General features: G+C 39.0%; 1 protein-coding gene across 1 annotated transcript in view; it reads left to right on the forward strand.

Annotated features, from left to right (window-relative positions):
* The first annotated feature begins 4,029 nt into the window (after positions 1-4,029).
* Positions 4,030-16,618, forward strand: part of rab2a (RAB2A, member RAS oncogene family) — a 27,891-nt gene continuing 15,302 nt past the window's right edge. Inside the window, exons 1-4 of the mRNA XM_029453408.1 lie at positions 4,030-4,266; positions 13,063-13,134; positions 13,771-13,838; positions 16,561-16,618. The exon at positions 16,561-16,618 is cut by the window's right edge and continues 25 nt beyond it. Coding sequence (XP_029309268.1) covers positions 4,221-4,266; positions 13,063-13,134; positions 13,771-13,838; positions 16,561-16,618 — 244 coding nt within the window. The 5' untranslated portion in view covers positions 4,030-4,220. The remainder of the gene's footprint in view (positions 4,267-13,062; positions 13,135-13,770; positions 13,839-16,560) is intronic.

Below are 16,618 nucleotides of genomic sequence, written 5' to 3' on the forward strand. Positions count from 1 at the left end.
ACTGAAGACTGAAACTACTAAACACACCCACATTCACTTTCAATCAGGTTCTCGTGAAGCTCAGTGCACAGACGCTAATGCGTTTCAAAGGGGACTGTATGACGCTGTTATGCTTTAGGGTTTTTACATTTACATTTTACATTTCAATTAAATGGCTATTTGTGTTATTTGTAACAAAGCATCATACTATAATGACAGATGTCTGTGTGTATATGTGTGTGTATCTGAGTTTTGATTATCTCGCCAACCCTTGGACTGATCTACTTCCCGCTTGGCGTGTGTGTTGCTGTAAAGAAAACTGCAAAAACCCGGTCCACCCTGCTGGACTTTGGTTAGCACCTTGTTAAGTCAGAAAAGTGCACATAGATACGCATTAAATCCGCACAACAGTGCAGTCACGTCCGCTAACAGGCACTATGAGACGTCTCTGAGGCCATTACATTTTCATGGGTACTTTTGCACTCACGATGCGTTGACTGTAGCGTTACTACGCTCAACACGTGCACATCACAAACGGCACTGCACAAAATGTATTTTCTAATTCAGCTGGAGCTGATAAGAGGCTGAATTAGATCAAATAAGGTGGGTATCATAATAAAATCAAAGCCATGAATCTAACAATGTTTGTAAATTTGAGTCGACATTAAGCATATCAAAACATTATCTAGTAGGATCAGATGAGATTGTTTTTGCTGTTGACCCATAGTTGACCCTTACAGTCATTTGTTTCTATTGATACAATGGATGACCAATGAGTGTCACTTTAAATCAGCTCCTTCATAAACTCACCATGTAGATGGCAGCATGCAGTCCTACCTCACTGTTCATTTCTCTCAGTATTTATTTTACATTCTATATGGAATTAATGTGGTCTCATCTGAGCAGTATGAGATGTTCACCTGAAGGAATACAATTGTATTCACCACACACACAGACAGACACATACACACACACACACACACACACACACACACGCACGCGTGCGCACACACACGCACGCACGCACGCACGCACACACACACACACGCACACACACACACAGACACACACACACACACACACACACACAGGATAATAATTGCTAACATTAATATTGTCTTTTTAAAAGTATTGTTCTTAATGCTTATAGATGATTTCAATAACTTTTGTTTTTTAAATCTCAAATTCTTTTTTTAGGGTGACAGTAACATGTCCAGGGACTGGTAAGAAAAAAAGCCTTTTGAGAAACAAATAGAAAATGTATTCAAGTGCATTGTCCCTGTTGGATAACAATCTAAATAAAGAGAATGAACACACACACAGACACACACACACACACAGACACACAGACACACACACAGACACACACACACACACACACACACACACACACACACACACACACACACACACACACACACACAAGCATACACACAGACAAAAAGATGTCCTCTAAAACACAGCACTTTGCTTCTCCCTGCAGGAAATGATGAGCCACTACAGTTCATCCTGTTTGAGGTTTGAACTATTGGTCACAGCACTGTGAGGGTGTCACTTAGTGCTCTGGTTAATTCTGACGGCCTTTCTCAATTTTTTCCACTATTATGTGTTTGTGTGTGTGTGTGTGTGTGTGTGTGTGTGTGTGTGTGTGTGTGTGTGTGTGTGTGTGTGTGTGTGTGTGTGTGAAAAAAATGCTGTGGTCCTGTGTTCGGAATGAATAAATCTTGATACAGTATGATACTGGAAGAAAAATAGTGGAAGGTATGATTAAGATTTTTAAGGCATTTAGAAATCATGACAAGTGTGTATTTTGCTGTTCTGGATATGTGATGTCTGGTAAATCTTTTCTGGCAAGAATCTGCTGCACATAATGTGTCATTAGCAAGAGGAGTGACGACACTTTATGTCTGAACAGACAGGAAAGAAGCCACAACTCTTGTAGACACTTGGATGCTTCAGGTTGAAGGATACTTGAGACTGCCATGTTATGTTGTATTGTGCTGTAGCTGTCTGTTTGTAGAGATGATATTCACAGGAGCTCCATGGTGATAGTGGCAAATGCTTTAGGTCACATAGATTTGTCTGTTTGCTGTTTTACAGATTCTCCTAATCTGCAAAGCTAGGAGTTCATTGTCACTGCACATAACATTAATCATGCTTTAATCATCCCTGAATTTCAACTGCATTTTCAGTGCATTCTCTTTTCTCTGCTTCAGGAAACATAGCTGCTTTGTACATTACAAGTGTTTGAGAAATAACTATGGTAGAAGTGTATATTTCAGATTTGTTTATCTCATGACAGTCACCCACCTTGTCTGTGTCTTTTCTTGCGTATAGCCAATTAAAACAGTTCACTTTAAACCAGTGGCGGGCCGTGCATTTCCCACCTAGGCCTTCAGTGATGTCCTACACAGTCCTACCTGAATTATTCCACCTCTTAATACCATCATTATGACGCCATGGCACTAGAAACTATACATTTAGACAGAAACGCAGTATAACCAAGCGTTGCATCACCTTAACATAGTCAAGTACAACAGAGTTATATTAATATTTACGAAGCATTTATAATCAATAAATCCGCATTTACAATTAAGAGTGTTAAACTTTAAGATCGCTTGGATACTGTCAAAACTTAAAAATAAAAGGCGCTTTTAAGGGATTAGTCTACAAAGTTTTATTAAGTCCACTAAAAGTATGTGAGCTTTAACAAGTGTGTTCACTAAACAGCGCATTGTCGCACCTAAAGCAGTTTCATTTAAGAAACGTGACGATAAAGAATAAAGACACATAAACTATTCACTGGAAATTAAAGAAAACAAACAAATAATTTGCATTTGTTCATGAGGATATCTTTGCGACGGTGGTGAAAGTGTATTCCTAGCCTTGAATGTCCACCTTTGATAAAGGTTAAACCAAAACAATTCAACAAGTCTCCTTGAGTACTTTTACTGCAGAGCTGAGCCAGTGCGCCACACACATCTCTTGCAGAAGCATCAAACATTTTATATATTTGTCAAAAAACAAAATGCTTGTTACTCACTAAAACAACTGATTATTTGAACACAAAACCCATCCTCCTTTCTTTCCTCAAGAAGACTTCAATGACTGTTGTACAGTTTATCTGTGAGTTTCAGTTCCACCAATAAGTCCTTTTCTATAGACCTGGAGGCTAATGCTGAAAGCCGAGTCTGTCCAGCATTTCTGCCATAAGTTTTGATTCGCTTTAAGGCCGAGGCTTCTAACGATATCTAGCTTTTCTTGAAAAGTTTGTCTCGAAAATGGCGTTGTAATGGGATCTGCAACCAAATCGATCTCTTCTCCTCCTTCAGCCATTGTGGGTTGAAAAAACAGCTTGTAGAAATCTACACAAACTAGCTCGTTCAAGGTCAGTTGCTAGCTATGCATAGCTCTGCCTCTCAATAGTGCGTATCCAATCAAAAGACGTGGACGTGCTGACATTATCGTACGCCTTCTAGCTGGCCCCGGTGTCGCCAACTCGAAATCTGATTGGTTAACGCCACAGTTTTGTCTTTTACTTTAAGCTACAGGCGCCCGCACTGTTGATTCTGAAGGCCTAAGGGCAGATTTATTGGACCCTGGCAACACATTATGGCTGAAATATGATTGGATAAAAGCTCTAACATAAAGGCCAGCCCTCCAACTCTCCATCTGAGACTGGAAGCAGCGCAACCAAGAGGAAAGCTATGAAATGAAGAGAATAGACTATGGGGAATAATTTTATACATATTTGTGGAAAAAAATATTTCAAAATTAAATTTATATTCTGATGATGTTTAGGCCAGCAGAGAAGGCCTTGCTGGCCCTGACGGCCCGATCTTAGACTTGACTTGTAACAGTTTCCCCATAAGTGAATGACAATATTATATTTTGTGATGTTTTCTATCCCTTACAATAAAAAAGATGTATTGTCAAATTTTGTTTGGCGTTTGGTGTGAAAAGTGCCACACCAACAGACTTTTATTTATTTATTTAAATAAAGAGCGGAGTAAACAAACGAATCGTAAGTTTTCCGAGGAGAGCCTGAAGACATCATACTGTAGCGTGGCGAGGGCGGACCGTGTGACGTAGAGCTGAGGCTCTGGCTGTTTATTGTTCCTTCCTCAACACCGACAGAGAAAAACAGGCTAACAAGCTGTCAGCTACCATTTTCACACGGCTCACTGTTGTTTTAACGAAGGTGTAACGGTCGAAACAGCTGACTGCACAAACCAGGGGCCATGGCGTATGCGTACCTCTTCAAATACATCATCATCGGAGACACGGGTAAGCTGCTGCAAGTGCCAGCTAGACAGCCAGTTAGCATTCAGCTAGCGCTTAGCTAGTGCTGTATTTCCGCAGTGTTGGATAGTCCAATGACGTGGTAAAAGCAGAGACTCAAGGGGTGGGATGACAGCTCCAATTCTACAACGTTAACATATTTGTATAATATTTTTAAAACCCTGACAGTATCATACAATAACACACAGGCATCCTAACACAATATTTACTATACTACTTTGGCGTAGCAGTTGTTGACTCAGTTGGGCCTATTGTCCGTTTGCGTCGAGGGTGGGGGTGTTTGCTAGCCCAGCTAACTGCCTAGCTAGCATTAGCTGTTTCACTAAATATTTAGCAAACAGCTGTCACGGCAGCACATTAACGACTCATTAAAGCTTGTTACATGGAACTAATACTTATAACAACCAATACTTTTTTGTATGGATGTATCATTAAGTAACAGTTTACATTAGCTTAGCCTCTTGTCATAGAAGGCCAAAACGTCAAGCTAAAGCCTCTAATATTGCCTAAAATGGCGTAGAGCATTTGTTATTTCTGACCAAATGTTAATGTTAGCTGGCTGTATTGATGAGCGGCCTGCTCAGTTAGCTTGCAGGTTGGCAGCAGGTGTATATTTTAATAGTGCTGTATTATAATGATGTAGCACCACTGTTTAAAAAAAACAACAGACAGGGTAACAGCAGTCATCTCAGATTGAGCGAGAAATGTATTAGGATTATTCAATACAGGAAGCCAAACCCAAGACGTGGGTCAAATATACAGTCAAGATCTGAACAGGTGTTTCCAATTATGATGGACTATATCTATCTATCTTATCTATCTTATCTATCTATCTTATCTATCTTATCTATCTTATCTATCTTATCTATCTATCTATCTATATCTATCTATCTATCTATCTATAGTTAGAATAGAAAACCAAACCAAGAACGTTATTAAAGTAGAATGTATTGCAACATATTGGGGAGATATTCATATAGTGCATCTGTTTTAATTTATATTAGATGATCACTGTGGTGGGCTGCAAATTTAGTAGTGTTATTGCAAGACATCCTTGCATGTTGTTGTTGTTGTTGTTGTCTATCTCAAGTAGTGAACAGAGATGTTGCCAAGGTCCTAGCTTGATTACATGTATGTCTACATCAGAAATACTCTGCACATTCCCGTGTGCATTCCCACACATTTAAGTTTCAAGGAATCCTCCTCTATAAATGGTCATTCGATTGTACAGGTGTGTGGATGTTATTTTGTGCACTTTTTTTGATATATGCACACTGTGACATGTTCTGTGGTCAATATGTGGCCAGTAGCATTACAACTGCTCCCAAATCTCATTTGGATTGCTAAACAATCCAATTATTTTCTTTCCTGTACTGAAACCCTTCCACAAGCAACAGTACCATGTAAGTCCTTTAAACCGAGCCGTACGCACGTCTACATGGTACATTTGTAATGTTGAAAATGCAGTTGACAACATCATGTTTAGCTTTGAAATTAAGTCCTTTTGTGTTTGGAAAGAAAGGAAAAGAAAAGACAGTTCAGACCAACATATTTGACAGAAAACAGTTAGTGCAGGAATAGTACATGTTACTGGGAATTTGATGTCCTGGGAAAAAGATGAAGCCTAAATTCAGTCTAATCAAAACAGCTATTTCTATATTGTTGCTGTGTGATATCATTAATTTGGGTGCGGAGAGTTTTGGAGCTTCTCACAGATCCATTTAAGCTTCCAAACCCTATATTTGCCAAGCACAAACCCGATTAGCTCGTTGATTTACTGAGATAACTATATCTCAGTAAAGACATTGTTTTAGTACTTGGAATGTGGTGTTTTGTTCTGAATGGAGGAGACAGTTTTTGACATGACTTTACCTAATCCCACACTATTTGGCCGTGTTTCGTCTGGCAGACGCAACAATAAACACTCACTGAGATATAATTGAAGAGTGAATCTCAAAAAAAGCACACAAGATAAAGAAGAGCAACTTTTTCACAGCGGTAACAGAATCTTTGCAATCATATTTCAGATCAGATTGTAATTTATTTTCCATAAGAAACAGCCCATGTCTCTAAACATTTAAATAAAATATTTAATATAGATATCACATGCTATATCCTTATTTTAAAGAAGGTGGACTTGTGTAACTTCCGGTTCCTAAATATTAATAAGGTCGGCAAAAAAGGAGCAGTCGGTATTGTTTGAGGATGTTTGCTAATACTGGATCATCTGCTTTCTTTCTAGAGATCAACAGTTACACTGGTTGGCATTCCACATGTAAACACACATATAGTATTAGGCAGGAAACTAGCCTATAATGTGCATCTGTGCATTAGTCTGTGTTGTGATGTCACGGTTCATGATGCCATCTGGTTTTCATGGATGAATTGTGTTCATCACGGATCTGTCTAATTGTTTGCAAAGGGTTAACTTTAAGCTTGCAAAAGCAGTCAGTCAGGTTCTGTTAAACGTTAATTAAACAATTAACTAATTCTTTAATTTGAGTGAGTTGGTTATTCCAAATTCATCCAGACACAAGCCTTTTAGACAATAAGATAGAGAAGGAGACTTGATTTGGAAGGTTTTCTTCCAAAGGTTAAAGCAAAGTTGACATCAACCCAAAAAAAAGCTTTTGTTAAAGCTGGATTAACAGTTATTTTTTTATGGAATATTTATTTTTAGTTTATAAAATGGTAAAATAAAAACAAATGACCCACTTGTGCAGGGGTAAAGTTAGTATTTTGTCTGGGCATCTTTCAAGCTGTAACCAACAGATCTTTTATATTTTACTTTTATAATTGACGAAAATGTTAATGCACTTTTATTTATTTTTATTTATTCCTCTTATGTTGTCTGTTTATTATTAATTTGCCATAATTTTGCATCTGTACATTATAATATAATCTGTCAGGTCCTTATCTAGTCCTGCAGATTAATGGATATCCATTGGTTGTTACTAAGTACAGCCAGGTGTCACCTGTCCTTCATTATCTGAGGCTAGTCCTGGTCCACAGAAGTTTGACATATTTCAGTTGGGTGTGTCTGTTTGTACCCTTATAACTGTGGTACATCCCCAATTTACAAGACCAGCAGTTCCATAAAAAGCATCTGGTCTCCATGCTGGCCCAGCTGTATGGCAACAGAAGCTTTATTACAGAAATGAATTGTTTTCATATTTCTGCTAGACCTTTGGCCTTCCCTCCATTGTCCTCCAGTTGTCCAACCAACTGTTGGGATTTGTATTAGTTAGTGGTCCAACAGCATCATTTGACTCATCCAGTTATCTTAGATGTTATAAGCATTACTACAGCAGTACTACTACAGTTTAATTTTCTTAATTTTGAGTTGGCTGTAGTTTTGTACCCTAAATGTCTGACTTGTATTCAGCCTTGTATTTGTATCTGTATCACACAATTTTATTTGCCTTTTCTTATACGTATTTTATATACGTATACATATTTTCTTAATGATATGATTCTCAATGTGTCATTGATCCTTTATCACATTTGCAGTTTGTCAAAAAGCATTACTGACTGGGGCTTCCTGGTGGTTTAAGATGCCAACATATGATCGCAACGTCGTCATTTCGAGTCTGGCTGGTGAACTTTGTCATGCCAGCTCTCTACTGTATGCTGTCTAATATAAAAAAAGGCAAATATTCCTCAAATAATACCTCAAGAAATTAGATGTGTTTTATTAAACAAATGAAATCAAATTAATTGGTGGCACTTTACAGTGACTTAGGGTGAGACTTTTCTCCCTGATGATATGATGAGGCAGTAGCCGGGAGTTATAGAAGTCTTTATTGATTGAACTGTCCTGGTCAATAGGAAAAAAGATGTGAATTCTGTTTTATTTTCTTTATTTTGGCCAGTGGCCTCCAGCCAGCCTGTCCACAGATCTGGTTGGAACTTGGCAGAAAGACCGACTGACTCCGAAAGAAAATGATAGTCTCTGTACATGTTTAAACCTCCAAAAATAGACTCTGTTCTATGAAACACTGTGTGTTGGTCTGCATATTTCCAGAGACATGCCACTTATTAAAAAAGGTTTGACCCTGTTTTCAAAATGTTGAGGTGCATTGTGGATCACTGGTAACTAGCAGAAGTACAGACATTACTCTCAAGGAACTAGAGTTCATTATTGACTTTTTACTAAACATGTTAAGGTTGATGCAACAATAAAAACAATACTCAAACTTCATTAAATTGATTATTCAACATACAGTATTACAACAACAAAACTACATGAGCAAATCCTCCATTTGGTCACTAAACCCTCTGTGAAGATGACTGGGTCAGTGTGCAGTGTGTCTGCGCTGACTAACAACAGCAGAAACCCTCAGGAGCTGACAATCCAGTGTCCGTGTGGTGAAGGTTTGTAGACAATCACACTTTACTTGGACAGTACTACTACACTAACGGACTGTTGCTACATTCAGAATAATATCTGGCTAATATCTTCTTACATTGTGTTACACTTCCACCAACCACTTGTTAGAAACGTTGTCAAGGTTAACATGTATTGACGTTATCCTAGAAACTTTTGTTTGACTGTTTACTATTTAGACATGCTCACATATTCTATACATACTTATAGTGCTAATCAGCTCTCTGAGTAGTGTGGTTAGCTGAGCGTGCTATGCCAGTAATAAGCAACAGCAATCTTAACTGAGACTCGAGTGTGGCATGTGTGGCTCAGTAGCTGTCATATGACCTGACTTAAAGAGATCAACTCTGCTAGCTGCCCCATAGACAAAGTGGTATTCTGACGAGTCTCCCAGGAAGTAGACTGTGCGTATACAGTATATACAGTTGTGATTGGTTTAAAGAAATACAAACAACCCAGAACGTTTTATTCCCATAAGTGCGCAATTATGATGTGTTCAGCCAGACCTTTCTCTTGAGATGGGTCTAGCTATGCAAGACTATATTCTGACTTTATCTATTATGGTTTCAGAGTTGCAGGGGGAAGAAATGCAACAAAGGTAATGGCCAATGTTTTAAACCACAGGTAGCCCCATATTTATTTTTCAACACTGGAAGTTCAAACGCCACAAGTTCCTGGTCCCCAACTGTTTGCCACAGGGACTGCTGTCATTAGGCAGATCCAGTACAATGGCTAGAGTTCAATTGCCATGCTTGAAGGCACCTCGGTCGAAAGAGGACAAATCATCTGGTAGGTCAGATATGTGGGAAATGAAAGACGGAGAAACTCCTCCTGTGTAGCCAAGTATAGCTACTTATGTCTTAATGCTAAAATTAAATTGTGACAATAATTGAACTTAACCATCTTTCAAACATGAAATATATGGTAATTGTTCATGTTCTCCTCTGAAAGCAATGTTCAATGGATGCCGGATGGATAAGCCTGCTTTTTACCTGGTTACGCTGAAGGACAAATCCAGGCTGCAGTTAAATTATCACATAACCGTGACATTGACCAGGTATCCTTGTATGAAGAACAGATCCTGTTTGGAGTGTCTCACGTTGCCACATCTTCTCTTTATGTCTGTGCTGTTTGTGCAGAATATTGTTCTGTTTTTTTTTTTTACTCTTACCAAACTTTAAAAGGCTAATGTGCTATCGGACGTCTTGCTCAAGTTTTTGTCAAAGCTTTCTCATATTTAGCTTGTAGATTTTAAGCTTCTGTACACCTAGCGCTTACAGTAGATTGGAAGGAAAGCAGAATGTTGAGTGCTTATCTCATGGGTCCACTTCTATTGAATCAGACTGATGTTTGCTCAGCCAGAGCCGAGAAATGAATCCACCTTTCATTCATCCAGTCAATCATCCAGTAAACCTGTTCTCTAACAAGCCGCTCAGTCACCTGGCTGGCTTTCTGTTTCCTGATAGTCCCTGCTGGGTTATTTCTGCATTTTAAATGATCTCTGCATGATAACAGCTTCTGGTATGGTGAGGTGTTATTACCTCAACTAGCAGCTGTAGTAAAGACCCTGAGCTGTAACCTATTGCATAGTTCCCCACTAATCCTAACTGATTGTAGCCACTCTCGCCATATGAAGGCACAGCAGGGTGATGGCGGGTTTGCATATAGTTTGCTCATGCTCTGTACAACAGACGTTAAGCTGTTAGCACTTAGCCAGAAGTTGTGTTATTCTAGAATGGTCTGTTAATAGTAATGTGACTAATTTAGTAATTAAATGATTGGAAAAATGTTGCAATTGGAAGATAAATTGCTTAATGTCTCCTCAGTGATGGCTGTTGGGCCTTGGTAGTGAAGGACTGTATTGTGAGCAGGTGTCTCTTGACTGCATGCACAAGTGTGATGACATGATTATTACACCTCTATAGCTGCCCTACTCGTGATCCCTCCATCTCTTATCATCATCCTCACACGAGGATGCCTGCCTAGCAACCCCGCTGCCTGGCAATGGTAACCCTTGGAAACCATGAAGGAGAAAGACCACGTCCCTCTCTGTCACCTCCTTGAATGTCAGCTTCTCTTTCTGGCCATCTCATTAGCATCCTTCTCCTCTCTTCTCTTCTTGCTCCACCCCCTCCTCCCATCCATTTCTTGTTGACACCATGTGCTCCCTAACCTCAAACCTCTGAATGCTCATTCTAGCATAAACCCACTTCTGAAATATAGCCATTAAATAGCCATTTTCTTCATCTATTTTAAGCTCTTTCTTAGAAGCAGCACATTTAAAATTGAAGCAGTTTAATATTAGATTGAAGTGAAGATGATTATTTTCACTTGTTACAAACAAACATTTTGTTTGCATAGATATTGAAACATTCTTTCTTAAGCATTCTCAGTACAGCGCATTAGCCTTAAAGGAGAATAGTCCAGTCGGTAGCACTGGTTGATAAATACACTTGGACTGTGGGAGAATTATTTGTTGTCAGATTACTTTTCTTCCAGTTACTCCTTTTTTATTTTATTTTTTTAAATATTTTTAGGTGAATGTAAATTGTTGAATCCTTGCTTCTATAACTACTGGTTTATTAAAGCCTGTCTTGTTACAACACGCACATGCCCACACGTTCACAACATTTATTGCTTGCTATAATCATAATCCTACCTAAATGGGTAACGCAATACAAAGTCCCTCATGCTGTGCAAAATGCATTTAAGGTCAGACAAAACTAATGAGGCTTCCGCTATCTGACTTCTGACTGCCAAATCAAGTGATCATTTTCAAAAGTGACAGTCATATATATATATATATAGGTACAAAGATTCCTCTTTTTACTTGTTACTGTCCCACTAGGCCTGCAGCAAATGATCCAATTAATCTATCAATTGTTTTTTCAATTAATCGTTTAGTCTATGAAATGTCTTAAAATAGTGAGAAATGGCCATAACATTTGCCCAGAGCTCAAGTTGACATCTTCATGTCTGGTTTTGTCCGACCAACAGTAAGAAAACTCAACATATTTTCAATATAAAACAGAGTAATAAAAAATAGCAGCAAATCCTCACATTTGACAAACTGAAACCAGGGAATGTTTGGATTTTTGCTTGATAAATGGCTGAAAACATGGTTGCAGATATCAAAATGGTTGCAGATAACAGTTCTTATCGTTTCAGCTCCTCCCACCCCTGGTTTTCTTCTAAAGGGACTTTGGTAAATAGCCAGTTGATTTGAAGAATCTGCTAAAGCATCATATTGGCTGTGACTGAGCTTTAGACTGTGGACTTCCCCACCTCCTATATTGAATTTATGGTACATTTGGAAGGGATCTTTTCACAGCCAATATAAGATACATATTTACACCGACCGAAATCTCAAGTTTCAATCTAATTATGTGCTTTTGAGTAATATATTAAGATTGAAGAAGATTGATGAATCTCTAAAAGCTGACTTGGAGCATGTGGTGCATGTTACTGTTGGTGCCAGTAACAAAGTATTGTGACTCATTGCTTTTTCCCTTTGGTAAAATGAAAATGTTTTTTAGGTGTTCAGTCGAGCCCTTCCCTCCAGACACTGCCTCAGCATGAACACTAGAGTTCAAAGGGTTAGGGTTGCAGTGGAGCGGTTGCTGCACCAAACCTGTTGTGTTTCTCTAGTGTTTGCTTTTTAGCATGTCAAGGAAGTAATGGCTCACTATTTTTTGTTTTTGATGGTGTCTTAGAATCTGTTGACATATGGCATTTCCACACAAATATTTCATGATGCTTTTAGAATTAGTTTTGATTTTAAATTTAAATGAGCAGGCATCGTTATCTGACTTAATAAACCAATGAATGTTGTTGTTTTTTGCTTTGGACTATTACTAAAACTAATAATTAATTTGAAGTTAAATAAAATAAATCATGACTGTCATTTTAGAGTGTGTGAGGTTCACAACTTAAGTCATATGTAGAGTATTTGTTAATAATGAGCAGATTCACCAGCGCCCACACTGGCATCACACATACAAAGCCTGCCAGCTGGTGCGTTGGCTCAGGTTAACTGAGCTGACTGAAGCTAGATGGGAGAAATAATGTGTGAGCTTGTTGGGGTTGTTTGAACTCGATGATGCTACAATATGTTTAATTTGAATGAATTATATGTATTAGACATTAATTATTGTTGTACATCTGTAACTTCCTGCAGAGTGTTGTCACCTACAAACAGCAGAGTGTCTCTCTGTTCTGTGTGGGAGTTCAGAGCTTTGAAAACTAATTGATTTCATAATGATGTTGGCCTGTGTGGTACATTATTCTCAGTACATGTGACACCAATGAGAATGAATGTGGAGGGTGTTCCTGCTTGAATGTGTGACTATAATCACTGCTTGGCCACTCTAATGTGCTGTGTGTTTGTTTTTCAGGTGTGGGGAAGTCATGTCTATTACTACAGTTCACAGACAAGAGGTTTCAGCCAGTTCACGATCTCACTATCGGTAAGAGCGCCTGTCCTCTAAACATTCAGCGCTGAAGCATCATCACAAGAAATGCATTCATTAAATGTATAAAATATCATCATCATTGAATTTAACAATTACTAATTGCACACATGTCTCTTGTTAGTAAGGCTGCACCATATATCATCATCGCCATGTGCGGATTCAACCTAACGTACAAAATGTATAGCCTATTATGTTTTTTTTGCCTTCATTTATTTGTGTGTTAAAGGCAACCATTCATCCATAATCCATAGGGCGAAATAATAAAACAGAATGTTATTAACTATTGTGAGATTTAAAACAACAAGCTTGTTTTAAAGTGCTTTATAATATTCCTACTGATAATTAAAAATGATCTGTAAGGACGAGCTGTTGGCTCACTTACTGCATCTTTGTCTTGCCAACTCATCTGTGTGCTCTATGTACAAAGGATGAATGAGCTGTAAAACGTGCGTTGTAGAGCAGCCTCTTCAGGAAGACCACACCCGCTTATACATATTTAATGGACCAATATTAGCGTCTGACTTTTGATTATCACAGCTATCAGTTTTCACGTACATGGCAGCCATTAAGTATCAAAAGTCAGAGTTGAGTCAGTATCTAATTGTCCCTAATTAACATTGTTGTGTCCAGGTGTGGAGTTCGGAGCGAGGATGATCACTATAGATGGCAAACAGATCAAACTGCAGATCTGGGATACGGTAATATAACAATTGTTTTACATTTTTTTTGAAGGAGGCTTTCCTCATTGTGGCGGCATATTCACCACTCTGTAAAACGACCTGAACAAATCCTAAATGAATTACCTAAATGCAAGGCTGTAAATGTATGGATGTGCTGAAATGCATGTGTTAAAGGTCTTAAACTTAGATTCAACATATGATTCTGTAATGACATATTTATTTAAATAAAAAATAATTTTTATGCAAGTATGAATTTGCAAAAAGTCTTCAGAAAGCTCATTTTGATTAGTGAATGCGAGTGAATTTTAATACAAATACTTGAGCTTAAAAATAATACATGTGTAAATATTACATGGTTTGACAAACAAGGGATCAGGAATTAATTACATCACAGTTAATTTAGCTGACGCTTTTGTCCAAAGCGACGTACACAAAGTGCAAACAATCATGAGGATACAACTCCGAACAGCAAGAATCTTGTAAGTACATTAGCTTCAAATAGGTACAATCGTATAAGTGAACACTGTCTTCAAATAGCCAGTTTGAAGTGCAACATACAGAAACGATAGAATACAAATGCAACTTTTAGCTATAAATAAGCCAAACCAATACAAGTGCAACATACAAAGAACAGTTATTTAGTTTTCTTCATTCACCGAGGTGCAGCCGAAACAGGTGAGTGTTCAGTCTGTGACGGAAGATGTGAAGACTGTCTGCTGACCTGATCAATGGGGAGGTCGTTCCACCATTTTGGAGCCAGGATAGAAAGTTTACAAATTACAAAGTTAGATCATTAAAAAAACAATATACTTTGAGCCCTGTTTGATGACAAATGTTGTACTCATTTTGCAATATCTTTTATGTTGTGTTCATGTCGTCTTCCTGTTTTAGGACTTATTAAAGAGAGTTCTATCTTGAGACAGTTCACTCAAAACTAATGAACTAAAAAACATGCAAGTTTTGCAGTTGAAGAGAGAAATGCATAAATCAAGTTATCTAGAAGCACATGGGTATACTGCAACTTAAATAACGTTAAATGGTTTCTGTCTTTAACAGTTTTAGGGAAGGAGTATTTCTCCATCTGTGGTGGTTTTGCCATAACATGTCGGGTTTTAAAGTTGTCAATAATATTCAGTTCAGCATGTCATCAATTTTAACTGTTGATCGTGGTCCTAAAACCTTATAAGATAATAAGGACTGGTGTTGCACAGCAGACTGGTTCTGACCTGCAAACACACCTAGTTGCACAGTACTGCAGGTTTGGGTATTGGGACAGACCCAGAAAAAAGGATGCGATGTTCCAAACATTGTGTCGGAGTACTATTTTCCTGTCCATGCAGTTAAGCAGTTGACCAGCAGGTAGAGTTAGAGCTCCATGGAAAAACAGACACTACTCCAAGCATAAGAGGCAAATGCAGTGATGTCACTCCTGCTTCTCCAAACTGCTGCAGGTTTTCTATCCTACCCCCTAGTTAATTGTCTTCACTAGGTTGTCCAGGTGTTATATAGTCCCTGATGAGATGGTCAAAATGAAAACCAGCAGGGCTCACTGATGCTAAACATGTACAATACACCCACCAACACCAAATGGCTAGAGATCCTTGTGTAGGCTCCACATGCCATATGAAAAAGTGTTTGTGCATGGATCTGTGTTTCTGCTCACAAGCATGTAGACCAGATGGCAGACAGACGCAGCGTTCCCTCTCCTTCACCCTTATTTATCATTTATTCACTAATAGCATTACTGACTGGTTGCCCGCTCCCTGATTGACTGACTGTTCTAGTGGCCATCTAACTGGCTGTTTGCTACACTGACTGATCCTTTGGCTTACTGGTGTCTAGCCGCTCAGTGACTGAATGACTAGTTCTCTAACTCAGGGGCCGACTGCTTCATTGACCAACAGACCAGGTTCCTGGGTGACAAACTGGCAGGCTGCTCCTCTGACATGCTTAATGATTCACCGACTGGTTGTGTTTCCCAGATGAGGTCAGAGCAGCAGCGCAGGGCTGCAGCTGCTAGGATAGAGTGGTGTTTTGTTTTCTACTCTGGCCTGGGCGAAACACAGACAACATTGTTACTGTACTTGGGATGGAGACAGAGGATGAATAGACATGTCAGGGGGGTGGTAAGAGCGCTACATGGTGAAAGGAGTGATGGAAAGAGTGGAGGCCCAGGGGTTCATGGAGATAGAATGAAAAGATGAGTGATGCAAGGAAGAGACAGTGGAGGTGAGACAATGAGGTGTAATAATGGAAGGGGAGTGAACAAACAAGGTGGGCTAAACAGACTGTTGGTATGACAATTCATATGACTCCACATCTGATCTCGCCTTCCATGTTGTTCATAATTAGGGAAACTGGGAGGTTATACACACGAGCAGAGAGAAAGAAAAGGATTGTGACAGATAGATGGAGAAAGAAAGAGAGAACTCCATTGTATCCAATTACAGGCTCTGCTCTGTCCTGTCCTCTGCCAAGCTGACTGAAACCTAGAGCCGGACACTGTTAGAGACTCTGGGCTGGTACAGAACATTAATGGGACTAGATGACATAAACAGGACTCGCAGATGAGCAGGACTGGTTTTAGGTTGACCTGGAGGACTGGAAGATGAGGCCTGTTGAACTAGGCTCCTGCGAGATCAGGGCTGTTAGAAAACCAAAGGATTAGCAGTTGTCTGTGGTCATTTCAATTATTCAGATTTCAATTTCTGTTTATTAATATATGTATGTGTTTCTGCAGGCTGGTCAGGAGTCGTTCCGGTCCATCACCAGGTCTTACTACAGAGGAGCAGCAGGAG

This window comes from Cottoperca gobio, chromosome 17 (assembly GCF_900634415.1).
Source record: "Cottoperca gobio chromosome 17, fCotGob3.1, whole genome shotgun sequence".
Taxonomy (NCBI): Eukaryota; Metazoa; Chordata; class Actinopteri; order Perciformes; family Bovichtidae; genus Cottoperca; species Cottoperca gobio.